Source organism: Monodon monoceros, unplaced genomic scaffold (assembly GCF_005190385.1).
Source record: "Monodon monoceros isolate NGI ecotype Baffin Bay Population unplaced genomic scaffold, NGI_Narwhal_1 Super_Scaffold_8, whole genome shotgun sequence".
Lineage (NCBI taxonomy): Eukaryota > Metazoa > Chordata > Mammalia > Artiodactyla > Monodontidae > Monodon > Monodon monoceros.
In genome coordinates this window covers 51,119,522-51,134,063 of record NW_021703785.1, presented here as the reverse complement: position 1 = coordinate 51,134,063, position 14,542 = coordinate 51,119,522, and the positions used below count along the sequence as shown (strand labels likewise).

The following is a 14,542-nucleotide window of genomic DNA, read 5'->3' as shown; positions in this document are numbered from 1 at the left end:
TTGTATTAAAGTTAACTTCTAATCTACTACTAAAATTCTAAGAGAAGTATACATATTACATTAATACAAAAAAATAAAATATACGTGTAACTTTTATAAACTCTTAAAAAAGCAACATCAACATTTAGGAAATAAATGTTAAAATATTTTCAAAGTAGTTTATAGGTTTGATATTCTTTAAGAATTTAACAGATTCCAGTTTAAAAAACTTTTAATTTTAGAAATATGATTTAAAGGTAATTTTTAACTTTATTTTAATGTTTCCAGTGTACTTTATCTCTGAAACTTTTTAAAGTGTGTCCAGGCTGACCAATAGGAAAATTCCCTTGTGCTTGCCACGGGAATGCTGCTCCCTTCTTCAGAAGTTACTTTTGTTAATGTGTACCTTTTCCGGCCTCTTCAATGACTTGCCTCACTGCTTTCTTTAAACTGTTTGCCCGCAGCATTATTTCCCTTGGTTTGACAGTTTTCTGGGAGGAAGGTTTTGTAGTGTCATCCAAGAGTTGTTCCTTGCTTTCACACAAGGATTCTTCGCTGGACGATTCCACAGGATCTTCTTCTACAATGAGAGGGCTGATGCCCGGGAGAACCGGACTAGCCTGGGAATCTGTGTGCAAAGCCTGGAGCAGTTGTTCAAGCTTCTCATTTAGAACTGAACACTAAGAAAACAAAAACGCGGTAATGAATCTTCATTTAGTGGAGATGGAAAGTGATAGTTTAAATGAATGGTTTTTGATTTTTAGAGGAAAGATGCCTACACTGATGTTTATCATTAATTGGTTATCTATTATAAATTATACCTTAGACAGCTATGGACTTAATAATTTATAATTTTTTAGAAAACAGCACAATTATTCTGTAAATTTACTGATTTATACTTCCAGAACTGTTCAAGCACCACTGCACACGTGAAAATCTTTACAGTCTTCCAAAAGCTATTTTTCTTCAAAAGAAAACAACGAAGCTTCACGATAAAGTGACACATTACATTAACAATTTACACATTATACAAAATTTGCTGTACATTATACAAAACATTGCATAAACTTTTTTTTTTAAGTAATCAACTTACGGCACTGCCAAGCCTGTCTGAGTCTTGTAAACACAAACTGCCAAGTCTGGCTGAGTCTTGTAAACTCACCTTCAAACCTTTGGCTTGCAAAGGAGTGACAGTACTTAAGGGATTATTGGCTCAAAGAAAGAGAAAAAGGAATATGCACAGGATAAGGAAGAACGATGCAGAACGATGCAGAAAGAAAACAGGTACTGGGCCCTTGTTTCTTTCTGCTTTTCTTGAATTCCTAAGAGTAAAGAAACATTTAGAACTGAAGCTATTGACGCTACTGCCTAATATACGTTTTACCTCCACACAATTTCCAGTCCCTTCCGCCTCCCTTTATTTTTGATGACGTGCCAAGAGAGAGTTACAGCAGAGATAGTTATGAGAAAAAAGTGTGACTACAGAGGGTTTCTGTTTCCTGAAGCTCTCCACAGAGCAGAAAAACAAGAGAAAGAGGCTGAAAACTTCAAATGTATATTTCTATTTTCTTTTCCTTCCACTCAATCAAACCACCATCTACAGCTGGGGAAGATCATTCCTTTGCAAAGCCCAAGAGAGCCAAGCCTTTTGTGAGAATGCCCTGTCGTGAACAAATGAAAGCAAAGATGGTAGCATTCAAGGTTCAGTAAACGATTCTTATTTTAGCCTCAGAAAGCTCACAACGGAAAAGAAATACCTATAAAGAAAAAGGCAAAGCAAGAAACAGAACCCTGAAAGAGGCCGAGGATCATAACATCTGGGAAATCCAAGCAATGATGCTGGGAGGGAACTTGAGTGGCCAAGGTTTGCCTGGAAGTGGAAAACCATTACTCTTCCCACTGGAAGGCCAGCTTCCCAGCATTTCCCCCCATGTGACCTGACTACTGTGCATTTCTCCTTCAAAATGTCAATCAGTGGGAAAAAGGAGTTGAGTTATCAAGTTCGGCGTGTTGGTCTTCAGCAATGCAGTTTTCCTACATATTAAAGGGACTAACCATAAAGCATGTTTTAAACCCTCCTATCTGATTCAAAAGTAATTTTTCTCTTGGTTTAAGATATTTTGGCAGGAAAGCCACTTAATCAATTTAGCTATAAAACACAGTTCAATATTAACACTGTCAGTAAAAAACCTTCCTGTCCTGAACACTTCCCGCTTACTTTATTGGCCACGGCATCGGCTGCAACAGCTTTTTCCAACGTTTTTTCATGCGCCTTCTCTACTTTGGCAACGAAATCCTTTACAGTTTCACAAAGTACCCTTTGAAGAAAAGAAATTGTGCAATTCAGGAAACTCGGTAGGCTGATTTGCTTCAATTTACAAACATATTTTAAAAAAAGCACAATTAAGTAAACTGTTAAAATATCGGGATCATTTGTTTAGAAACCCATACTTGTATTTGCTGTGTAACATGTCCTATAGAAGTTCAAGACATTAGAAGTGATAAACGGATACATGAATAAACCTTGCTCTACATAATTTAAATAAGTCATTTTAAGGTTATAACAAGCCTTTCTCAAATATTTAAATTTTTAAAATTCTTGAGAAGAGTAGTTGTAGACCTTATTTAAAAAAGAAAGCATTATCTTCTGTACCTTATGTATCCTTATAACAGGACTTTCAGTGTTGAGCAGACAAGAATAAATCTGTCACTAATGGTGTCACTGTTGCTCTCCTATTCATTATATAGGTAACTATATTCTTCCTGAAGAGGAAAGAGGTTGTGCGTTATGCTGGAAACCAACCTGCCTCTTGACTTGAGTTATAGTCTCTGTAAATCCATTCATTTTTTTCCTTAAGATAACCAATGTGATACCATGCAGACTAACTGAATTTAGGTCTTGTTCGTGTCAGCAATATGGTTTACTTGTTTGTTTCTTTTAATTACATTTGGTTTCTTTGCAATAGAAATAGACTAAAAGAAAAAAATCTGAAACATCAAAAAATCTGTCAAAAGTCTTTAGAACTGGTGTTGGATTAGAAACTACAACCAACAGAATGGTATATGACCAGCTTTTTGTAGCAAGCACTTATAAAGTGATTTTGAAAACAAAATCAGACTATTTAAAAATAACAATATTTCTCTTTAACATTGATAAAGGTTGAGGAATTTTAGGAAAAAAACCCCCAGATTACAGCAATTATTTTTTTCTATTATACTCACAATTTTCTCTGGTATGGGAGTGACATAAACTTTCCAGATACTTAAGTATTAGGAAATTGAGCCATTCAATAGATACAGTACACACACACACACACACACACACACACACACACACACACACTCTTCAAACCTTCACACTTATCATCTAAGAAATAAATGAATTACTCCTAACATTTTTTGTTTTGTTTGTTATTTTTGGCAACCATTTCTAGATTTCACTTGGACAAAAGGTAATACTTCCTAACCTTTAACCTTTTTGGTTGGGCTTTTAAACAGATTTCTACAGAGACTCTAGCTAACCATTTACTAGAGATTCATTCATGTGTTTCATGTCAAGTTTGGTCTTCTTTGTTCATGTATAATACTTTTATGGAATTTCTTGAAATATTCAGACAGGCTACTATGAAATTTCTTCTATGAACTTTACTGAAAGTTCTTCTAAGACGTCCCACGTTTAAGAAGAGGAAACAATGACATTCCCTCCTCTTTACGGAACTCCAAAATAAAAGTTTTCCTTGTTATTATTACAACACTGTGTTGATAAATTTTCCTCTTGGATTTGTGAAATTGCATAGTGCCATAACACTATCATAGACACTTTTGCTGGCGCTTCACTAACTCCTAGGGACAGAGCCTGTCGGTCCATCAGTCTAGGAATGAAAGGGGCAGCAGAGGTGCTTCCTCACTTGTGCCGTGCTGCTGAGGCAGACAGAGGCTCAGGGAGAGAGGAGGATACTGTGTTAGGGAACGCTTGCCACTTAGTTGGGGGAATCTTATGGTGCACTAAGTTCCATATTCCAGAAGACAGAGGATATTTATAATCTGGAGGAATGAATTCACTTTTTGTTATACCTAAATGGTGAATGCAGAGGTTTTTAAAATAGAAATAAAACATATACTTAAAAGCAGTGTGATTTCAAAGTCACACCAACTAGGAACTTGCAAACTTGGGGAAAAACAGTTTTAAGATGTATTTACTATAGTAACACAAAAAACATCCTCCAACTGATACAGTTTCCCACTTTAATACATAAAGACTTCCAGAAAATATGTGCAAAAATCAAATGAATGAAACTGGAACATGGATCTTCACATAGAGCTAAAAATATTCTAAATTCCTAATTCCACGTTTAATTAACATTAGTTATCATTTTGATGAGGTATATCCAGCACTGTACTTCTTTAGTTTTGTTCTCTCTCTTCCAAGCTGAACATGGTCAAATTATTCAGTTGAAGCTAACAACAGTCCACACAGCTAGCATGCTTTATGATTTCCACTATCATCTTAATTATGTTATATATGGGATCTATACTTATCACTGGTAACAGCGTCTTCATTTATCAGTTTTCCACTTATTTTTAATAGGGGCAAATGACAATAAAACATGCAAATGCTACACTAAGAAAAATACGGCAATGGTGCCCAAACAGAACCACAAGTTGGTAGTCAGTACCTGAAAACTTCATTTTTAACCTGATATTTAAAAGTTCCAATCAGAAACTAAAGGTAATTTCCAAACATCAATGCATAATATCTTAAAACCCCTAGCTATCTATGTGCTCTGAGGAAAGATTCTAACTACATATCTTACCTCATCTATTCAGTGAGGGCGTTTGCCTAAATTATCTCTAAGATAGATCCTAAATCTAAAATTCTATGGTTCTATGACAATGGTTCCAATTTTATTATTTTTTCCCGCTAATGATCCCATTTTCTGAGAGGTTCTTTTTAAAATGTTTATTTATTTATTATTATTTTTTTGGTGCATCAGGTCTTAGTTGCAGTGTGCAGGCTCTCTAGTTGTGGCGCATAGGCTCCAGAGCACTGTAGACTCTGTAGTTGTGGCGCGCAGGCTCCCGAGCGCATGGGCTCTGCAGTTTGTGGCATGCGGGTTCTCTAGTTGGGGCACAAGGGCTCAGTAGTTGCAGTGCATGGGCTTAGTTGCCCCGCAGCATGTGGGATCTTAGTTTCCCGACCAGGGATCAAACCCGTGTCCCCTGTATTGCTAGGTGGATTCTTAACCACTGGACCACCAGTGAAGTCCCTGAGAATTTTTGTCTACAGAATAAATCGCATTTACTTAATAACTTGTTTTTTATTTTTATTAATAAATCACATCTATAATGACTAATTAGTCCTTCTGAATCTCAGAAGATAACTCATGTTACCATTACTGAACTGACAAAATTACAAAGTCAAGGAAATGTTGACTTTATGTTGATGAACTACATTAGTTAACCTACTTATTAGCTATGCTGATGAAATACAGCTTTTCCATCAGCATTTTCAACATTTTAACATGGTTAAAAATAGCTTAAGCTACTGGGAATTACTATTTTATGAAACAAATATAAACATACACAGAGGTTTAGTTAAAACCTTCTGCCTTAATGTATCATTCAACAAGTAAATGGCATTAACAAAAGAAGGGAATTCTTTATTTTATCTAGGTGGTAGTTAAAAGAATGTAGATGTAAATGTGTGTGTGTATTATCTTTTTCTAATCACTAAGCTGTACCTTTATGATTTGAGTACTTTACTGTGTATATGTCGTGCCCCAAATAACACAGTTTTTTAAAAGTAGGGAGAACTACTATAGATTTTCTAAGTCTTAGAGACATAAAACCCAAATGCAATACATGCCCTGTTTGGATTTTGATTTGAACGAATCAATTGTCTAAAAAAACTTCAAGAAAATTAGGGGAAATGGAATATAGGTTGAGTAATTATTATTAATTTTATTAGATTTTTTAAAAAGATTATTGGATATACATACTGAAGGTGGAATAAAATGATTTCTGGGATTTGCTTAGAGATACTCCAGCAAAAGAAAGTGGGGAGTAGATGACAAAATGTTGATAAATACTGAAGCTGAGTGATGGGTATGGTGGGAAATCATTATACTAGTGTCTCTACTTTTTTGCATATTTGAAAAAAATCCATAACAAAAGTCAAAGTAAAAATATACTATATCACTGGTACAAAGTTATTACATATTGTCCTCTCTTTTCTCTCTTGAACCTCTTTATGGCAAATCCCCCAGAATTTTAATCTGCTGTTGTACAGTTCAGGCATCTGGGCGGGCCTGGGAGCTCAGACAAGTGACAAGAGGGGACCAAGGTTGTAATAGAATCTGCTTAAAGGCAAATGAGCTAGTCAGGGAGGAATCCAAAGCCAAGCTAAGAGTAGACCCTAGACAAGGAGCCGGGCGAAGGTCAAGGAAAAACTGTGAAATGCAGTTGGGTAAAACATGAGGTGAGGATACCATAATTTAATATAGCACTCTGTAGTTTATAAGCTCTAATTTTATTTCATTACTCAAGTTAATTCCCCTAACAGTTCCATGAGGCAGGAAGGACAGGCATTCTTTCCATTCTTACACTTGATAAAACAGGCATAGGTCACAAAGCCAGCAAATGGTTGAATCTCATCTAGGGCCTCAGACTGACATAGTACAGCACTGTGACTTATGTCAGTGGTTTTCAAGCTGTTTTTCAGAAATATTTCAAGGATTTCACGAAGGCTTGATTAAAATTTCATTTAGAAATGCAGAATATAATTTTTTAAATGTTCTTAACATTTTAAAATAACTGTTAGGTATACAAGAGAACAATACTATGTTAACTTTTACTTTAGAATTCACTATCTTTTGTGCAAATCTCGTACTATATTTAATGCAGTTTCCAGTTATTTCTGTATTTCATGTTGGTTACATGGTCGTAAGGAAATTGTCTTCAATTAAATAAAAATGGCATCCTTACGACCATGTAACCAACATAAAATACAGAAATAATTGGAAACTGCATAGAACATAAAACTAAAACTGCCACCTATAACCTTATTGCTTATTTCTCTGTTAAATAACTAATAATTTAATCCTATCCTATGTATTAATGCCAACAAAATAAAATTTTAGTTTTTTAATATTGGGATTCTGCATAAAAATTTATTTGAAAAAAGACAGTTATAAGTCAATTATCATCTTAAAGAAATAAAAATAAAAAACACATAAAATGTAAAAGAGGCAGTAATCAAACACCCAAAAGCCAATATTAAAGCTTTGCTAACATCTGAACTAAGAAAGGTGGCCAAATAAAATATTTACTTAACTGTATTAAAGAATAATTCTATAACTTGTTATACCTTTAAAAAGTTTCCATTGCAACTTTCAATCTTTTCTGGCCACGTCCTCTAAAATGTCCCATAAAGAGGCACTTGACTCATAGGGCAAGGGTGGCAAATGTAAATGTCTTCCTCATAGAAGTCACTTAAGAAATACCAGAGGAAGTAACTTTGGTATGTGAATTTGGCCCAAGATGAGAAAGACGATAGGGAGTGCTAAGGCCGGGACAAAGTAGAGATTTGTACTTTTCACCATAAAGCAATATAACTAATTAAAAAACACCCAATCGAGGCATCAACCAAAAAACCCATCAGCATCACTGCCCATCAAATAAAGCACATCTGGAGCCCACTAATCTGGGCAACCAGTGTGCTTCCCTTGCCTTTTGCTGTTAACTCTTTTCCTATTGCTCAGTCCTATCTCCTGTTGCTGAAGGTTATGGCACCAAAAGCAACTGTCACTACATCTGTGCTTTGGTCACAAGCAAATTTGTTTTTCATGATTTATTTTGTCTTTCCTTGACTTCTTTGCAAATTAAGTATGTAACATGTAAAGTTTGTGTATTTTTCCCTCCATCACTTCCCCACTCCCTTTCTTTCCCTTCCCTTTCTCTCCTCTTTCTGTATATCAGTAATATTTCCTTGCTAAGCCTGAATCCTAAAGCATGCTGTTACTTTTGCTCATCAGTTGAAAATTTCAGTGGGTTTCACTCCTTCCTGTAGTTGACTTCCCAGTTCTCATGACAGCAGTATAGGGTGCTTCAAGACTAAATCCTAAATTCCAGCCAGGCCACATTCGGGATAATAAAGTCAAGGAGCTTTGGCTCCATGTATGGAATCAACTTAACTAAAATCTGATAACTTTGAATTCAAATATAATTACATCATTTAAACATACTGAGAAATGTCATTTTGAAAAATCTCATCATTATTTTCCTTTTCCTGGTGTAAACAATCCCTGAATAGTAGTGTTTATGGAAATAATGAATTATAGTGAAATGTGTTTTCCACATCATAATTAATCATAAATGTTTCTTTACATAAGAACTTAGATTAATCAAATTCTAAACATTCACTGTACCTTTTTGACAAAAATGTTTCGAATTAAGCCTCAAAAAAATAGCCTCTAAATAAACTCCACTGCAAATAAGATGCTAAGGTGGTTTTTAAAAAACCAGTGCAAATTTAGTATATCTAGTTCTATAACCTACTTCACAGATATTTTGGGGGACGGAAATCACGAAGAAATGTCATAAGTGGTAGGAAACAGCTTTCCTTTCATTTTCACCGTATAACTATATCATGACTTGAACTCCACAACTCACTTGGTAGATGATATGACCACTGCATGTTCATCAGAATTGAGGATTTTTGTAAGATGAGCCGCAACTGAGTCTTCATAAATTGTCATCTGAAAAAATAAAAAACTCACACTGTATTATTGTTTCTGGCATTTGTACAACTCAGTTATTACTGCTTCAAAAATGGGACCATTTTGACTCATCTGACACATGGCAATGGCTGTCATGAAATATAAATGGATTTAATGAAATAAATAATATATATGAAAGAGTCATTATACAAAATGGATAAATATTTCCTTTCTCTGAAAGGCTCTTTGTTTCTGGAATTCTTTAATTCATATTCTTAGAAAAATCCATAAAATCCATTAAAAATTTCACTAATGTCAAATAGCTGAATATATAAAAAAAAAACTCTTACAAGTCAGCACAAAAAAAGCGAGACAATCTAATAAAAATTGGCAAAAGACTAGAAATTAAAGAGGAAGATAGGGCTTCCCTGGTGGCGCAGTGGTTAAGAATCCGTCTGCCAATGCAGGGGACATGGGTTCGAGCCCTGGTCTGGGAATATCCCACATGCTACGGAGCAACTAAGCCTGTGTGCCGCAACTACTGAGCCCACATGTCACAACTACTGAAGCCCGCACGCCTAGAGCCCATGCCCTGCAACAGGAGAAGCCAGCGCAATGAGACGCCCGCGCACCACAATAAAGACCCAACGCAGCCAAAAATAAATAAATAAAATTTTTAAAATGAAAAATAAAAAAAAATAAATAAAGAGGAAGATATACAAGTGGTCCATAAGCAGATGAAAAGGTGATCAATCTCATCAGCCGTCAGGGAAATAGAAACTAAAACCACAATGCAACACCCCTGTATATCTGCAGAATAGTTAAAAGGAAAACAACAGCAATGACTGGAAAATGCCATGTGCTGGCAAGGTTGTGGAGCAACACAATTCTTGTACACTGCGGTGGAGGCACAAATTGATACAAACACTCTAGAAAACTGCTGGGTAGTCTCTATTAAAGCAGAACGTATGCATAACACTGTAGGATTCAGCCATTCAACTTCTGTTTATACTCAAAAGAAAGGCAGGTGTGCTTTCCCAAAAGACATGTGCTAGAGTGTTCACAGCAGCATCCATTCAATAGCAGAATGGATAAAAAACTGTAGTATATTCGTGCAACAGAATACTACAGGGCAATGAGAATGCATGATGTACCACTATGTCACAATACAGATGGATCTCACAGACATAATATTTAGGGAAGGAATTCAGAAATGAAGGAGTGTACACATACAAAATGATTCTATTTTATAAAGTACAAAAACAGACAAGATTAACCTATGCTGTTAAAAGTTAAGATAGTGGTTACTGGGGTGGGAGGTGGGGTGATGAAAGAAAGGGGGACACGGGGCGGGGGGGGGTACCGGTAATGCTGCCTTGTGTCTGGGTGTTGATTACATGGGTTCATTTAGTTTCTGGAAACTTACCAAGCTGTATGTTTATGATACGTGCACTTTTCTGTATGTGTAATTCAATAAAAAGTTTTTAAAATGCTGAATGTATGTCATTCAATCATGTAAATAAGTATTTCTCTCAACGAAATAATCAAAATGCTAAAGGAATCCCATATCCCCTGATCTATTTGACTCAAACTTTAACATCCTGTTGAAAGAACACATCTTCCTAATACGTAAAAATGTGCACGATATTTAAACAGCCTCATATTCAGAGCCTTCCACCAAATGTTTGCCTCTACTCTATTCCATGTCACACAGCTCAAAAAAGTCCATTATAAACTATGTGCTCTATTCAAGCTGGCCTCCAATGCTCTTCTGACTCAGGTAACCTTTCATTGCTTTTTACCAATCAGCATCAGTTTATTCACACACAAATGAAGATTCGATTACCGGCCCCCCTATAAAGCCTTCCTGACTAGCTTCTTCCCAAAGCAATCTCAGTCCTGCTTTACACCCATTGCCACCAATGGCAATCAGTGTGCTACTGATTTAAATTTCTATCGTACTGCCTTCAAAGGCAGAGCACATATGGAAAAGAAATTTTACCTGAAAGAAAGGAGGAGAGAGGAGGAACCTCAAAGTTTCACACAATATTGTATGGACTGATAAATCTACTTACTGATCCCTGGTCTAAACATTAAAAACTACATCTTTACAGTTAAGATCAGAAAAATGAAAATGTATCTTCTTAAAAAAGCAAAGGAAGGAAATACTCTTCCAAAAAATTGATTTTATTTCTTTTCCCGACAGGGTAGACTGTCATAGCACATAAGAGGGTCGAGAAAAACTATCAATTCCATTTGAATTTACATTTAAAAAATCCAAGTTTTTGTCCATTAAAAGTAACCAAATGCATAGAGTACAACCTTTTCCAGAGGAAAAGGAAATAACCTCTATATCCAAGGATAAAATTATTATTATTATTTTTAATAAATTTATTTATTTTTGGCTGTGCTGGGTCTTCGTTGCTGCACGCAGGCTTTCGCCAGTTGAGAGCACAAGCTCAGCAGTTGTGGCGCAGGGGCTTAGTTGCTGTGCGGCATGTGGGATCTTCCCGGACCAGGGCTCGAACCCATGTCCCCTGCGTTGACAGGCGGATTCTTAACCACTGCGCCACCAGGGAAGCTGGGATAAAATTATTGATGTCACTTATTAAGCTATTATGTAGTCACTTAGCAGCCTTAGGAAGGTAAAGTAATAACAGTTGACGTTTTTTATTGTGTACCAGGCACTGTGATTAAATACTTTGTATGTATTTATTCTATTCATTGTCCTGTTTTACAGCCAAGGCACCTAAGGCTCAGGTGAGTGATTTGCCCAAGAACCACAGCTAATGAAGAGCAGACAAGCTACAAGTAGGGATTCTGGAGCTTATTCCATCACACCCCCCACACACACCCTGACCAAGCAAGTCTTGGTCTTTGCCTAATTGTATCTGTCAAATATAAATTTCATAATTGATCAGGTGTATTACTATAAGAGCCTCCTGGTTGGGCTTCCTCTGTCTCTCCTGCCCCTTTTCAAACCAGTCTCCACTTCACAACAGCGTGATTTTTTTTTCTAAAGCACAAATCTGATCATGCCACATCCCAGCTTAACATGTCTAAGTTTTCTAGAGAAAGTCAAAAGTCTTCAGCTAACATGTAAGACTCTCCATGATCTGAACCCTCCTTTCCTCTCCTCTGCCCTGTCTTTTGACGCCCTTCCCCTGCACCACATGCTCTAACTCTACAGAATTACTTGTAGTGCCCCAGATGTACCAAGGTCCTTACTATCAAGCTCTGCGTAATGCTCTTTTTCAACTAGCTGATTCTTACTTCTCTTTTTTTGTGCTGAAAACCCAGTTTAGGTACAACCTCCTCTGTAAAGACTTCACTGAACTTACCAGGCTAAGAACCCGCTCTTCTGTGCAATCATTATACCCTGAAAATAACTTAAACATTGCTGGTCATTTCCTTGTCTGGCCCTCCCACTGGACCAGAGATTCCCAAACTTTCTGGGCTCATGCATCCTTAGCGTCTTAGTAATTTCGTCACAGTGCCCCTGGGCCAAAAGAAATACTTAGTAGTAGTTAAGTCCAAACAGCTTAATAAGTATTTATGTCCTGACAACTTAATAACTATTTGAAAAAATAATACACATAAATTAAAAGAAAAGAAATACCTTATTTCATTCTTAAATAACTAGTTGTGAGCCTGTGGGCACTGTATACATCTCAAACCTTAGAATCAGATTGGACCGTGATACCCTCATTTCCTATTCAACACTAGTTTTTGTGTGGAGTTTGCTTTATAACACAGCAGCTACTGAAAATCCAGCTGCACAAAAACGTAATGTCATCAAAAGGAATGTAGTGCAACCTAACATTTAAACTGTGTACTACCTCAAGCTAGTAGTTTCTGTGATGTCCAACAGATGTCGAGTATTACAATGTTTTCTTTGAAATTTAAAAGAATCTCATGGTAGCCCTCTGAGTTCACTGAGGTGCCTGGCACACTGCTTGGCAAACATAGCTCTAAGCTGATTGAAACTAGAGGGTAAGTCTTTTATTTCCAGTCCCAGGTACCAACAGGCACTTAATATTGTTGAATGAATGAAAGAAAACATAAAGTTACAACTTCATAGCATGCTATTACCAAGCAGCTAGAAAACAGACAGAATTGAGGGGAAAGAAGTTTTATTATTCAGTAAGAGTAAATTTAGAAATAAACTAATCAGAAGATTTTCATTTCCAGAAATTTGAGGCCATTCTCTCCTGTGTTTTCAGGGAGTTGACTGGGGTACAGCAGCTCACACCTTCTCTTTGATTACCTTGGCATTGATAACAAGCATCTGTAGACTTACTAGACTTGTATGATTGGGGAATGATACAGAAGAGACCAAAAACATGACCTCTGCATCAAAAGGCTTTTAATCCAAAAAGAAAGCAGTAGGAATCTGGCTTCCAAGGAATACATAAGGCCAGAGGGCTTTGATGTCAAGATGTCCACTGTTCTAATACAGTTTGGTATTTAGATTAAAAGAAATTTAACAATACGATTTTTTTTTTTTTTAAGCCATGCTGCACAGCCTGTGGGATCTTATTTCCGTGACCAGGGATTGAACCCAGGCCACAGCAGTGAAAGTGCCAAGTCCTAACCACTGTACCTTCAGGGAATTCCCTAACAATACTAATTTTTAATTCACTGTCTACTTTGTGCTAGTCATCGTACCGGATGACAATATAATTAATGGTGAGTGACAATATAATTAATGGTGAGTGAATAATATACATTGCCTGATCCTTACAGTGTGATAGCAGTAAGATGATGGAAGGTGAAGGGGGCTGTGGAACTACTGAAGAAAGACACAGACGTAAGACTTGGGAGATGAGGGATGACCACTTGGAGTGAGTGGTGGACACCTGGAATGAGTGATACCTAAGCTGAGACTTGAGGTGAGAACAGAGTGAACTAGTACGAGGCCAACGGAGAGATGCATATTCATTCGCCAAGGGGTAGAGGAGGGAAGAACCTGATGGCATGGGGATTTTACATTAAATGTAAACAATACATTTTCTGATAGTGAGCATTAAGCAATAGAATCATTGTTACTGAAGGAAATCATGGAATCACTATTCTCACAATGTTCAAAAAGTACAACAAATAGAATTGCTTAATTATGGCCATAAGGAATTAATCAATAAAACTGTCATAATTCCTTAAGCTCTATAATTCTATGGTGCCAGCAGAATGCTAACAGTTAATAAGAAGATCAACCACATTTTGTGGAAAATCGAAAAAAACAGTAATTTCACAATCATGCATAAGGGAATCCAAAATAAATATTTTACTTAAAAAATATAAGCTGGAACATTAGATTGAGACTACGAAGAAGGAATATTTAGCTCACTTTTATTTCAGTTTTCAAGGCAAAGAAGTCACACAGTGACTGGTCAGAGTGACAAAGAACACTCATTTAACCTGTAATCTTAAGGCACACTACCTCTTTGTTATGAAATACTTTAATAAAAAAGCAAAATACATGAAGTTTCATTCAAACTCCTTTACACTAAAAAAGAGCTTTCTTCCATGTAGTTACAATTGTACCTCATATTTAGTGACTACATATATGATAAAAGTAAATTGTCTGACTTTATCTTATATGCTAGGATATGGACATCTTGAAGTAAGAAGAGCAAAATAATGCCCCTTTTGTCTCTGGAGAGAAAATTAATAACATTTAAAAAATACTATTAAGAAAAAAGATTGGTTCCTATGAAAACATGTTTATAGTTGAATAAAATAATAATATAATATAATATATTATAATAATATAATAATATAATAATATATAATATATTATATATATATTATATATATTATATATATAATATATATAATATATATAT

General features: G+C 35.9%; 1 protein-coding gene across 2 annotated transcripts in view; it reads right to left on the bottom strand.

Moving 5' to 3' along the window:
• DGKH (diacylglycerol kinase eta) overlaps positions 1–14,542 on the bottom strand; it is a 173,438-nt gene that overhangs the window by 38,554 nt on the left and 120,342 nt on the right. For both annotated transcript variants that reach the window (XM_029210192.1, XM_029210193.1), the window contains 3 exons: positions 8,650–8,735; positions 2,198–2,297; positions 386–659 (listed from right to left, as the gene is read on the bottom strand). In XM_029210192.1, the coding sequence (XP_029066025.1) occupies positions 386–659; positions 2,198–2,297; positions 8,650–8,735 (460 nt within the window). The remainder of the gene's footprint in view (positions 1–385; positions 660–2,197; positions 2,298–8,649; positions 8,736–14,542) is intronic.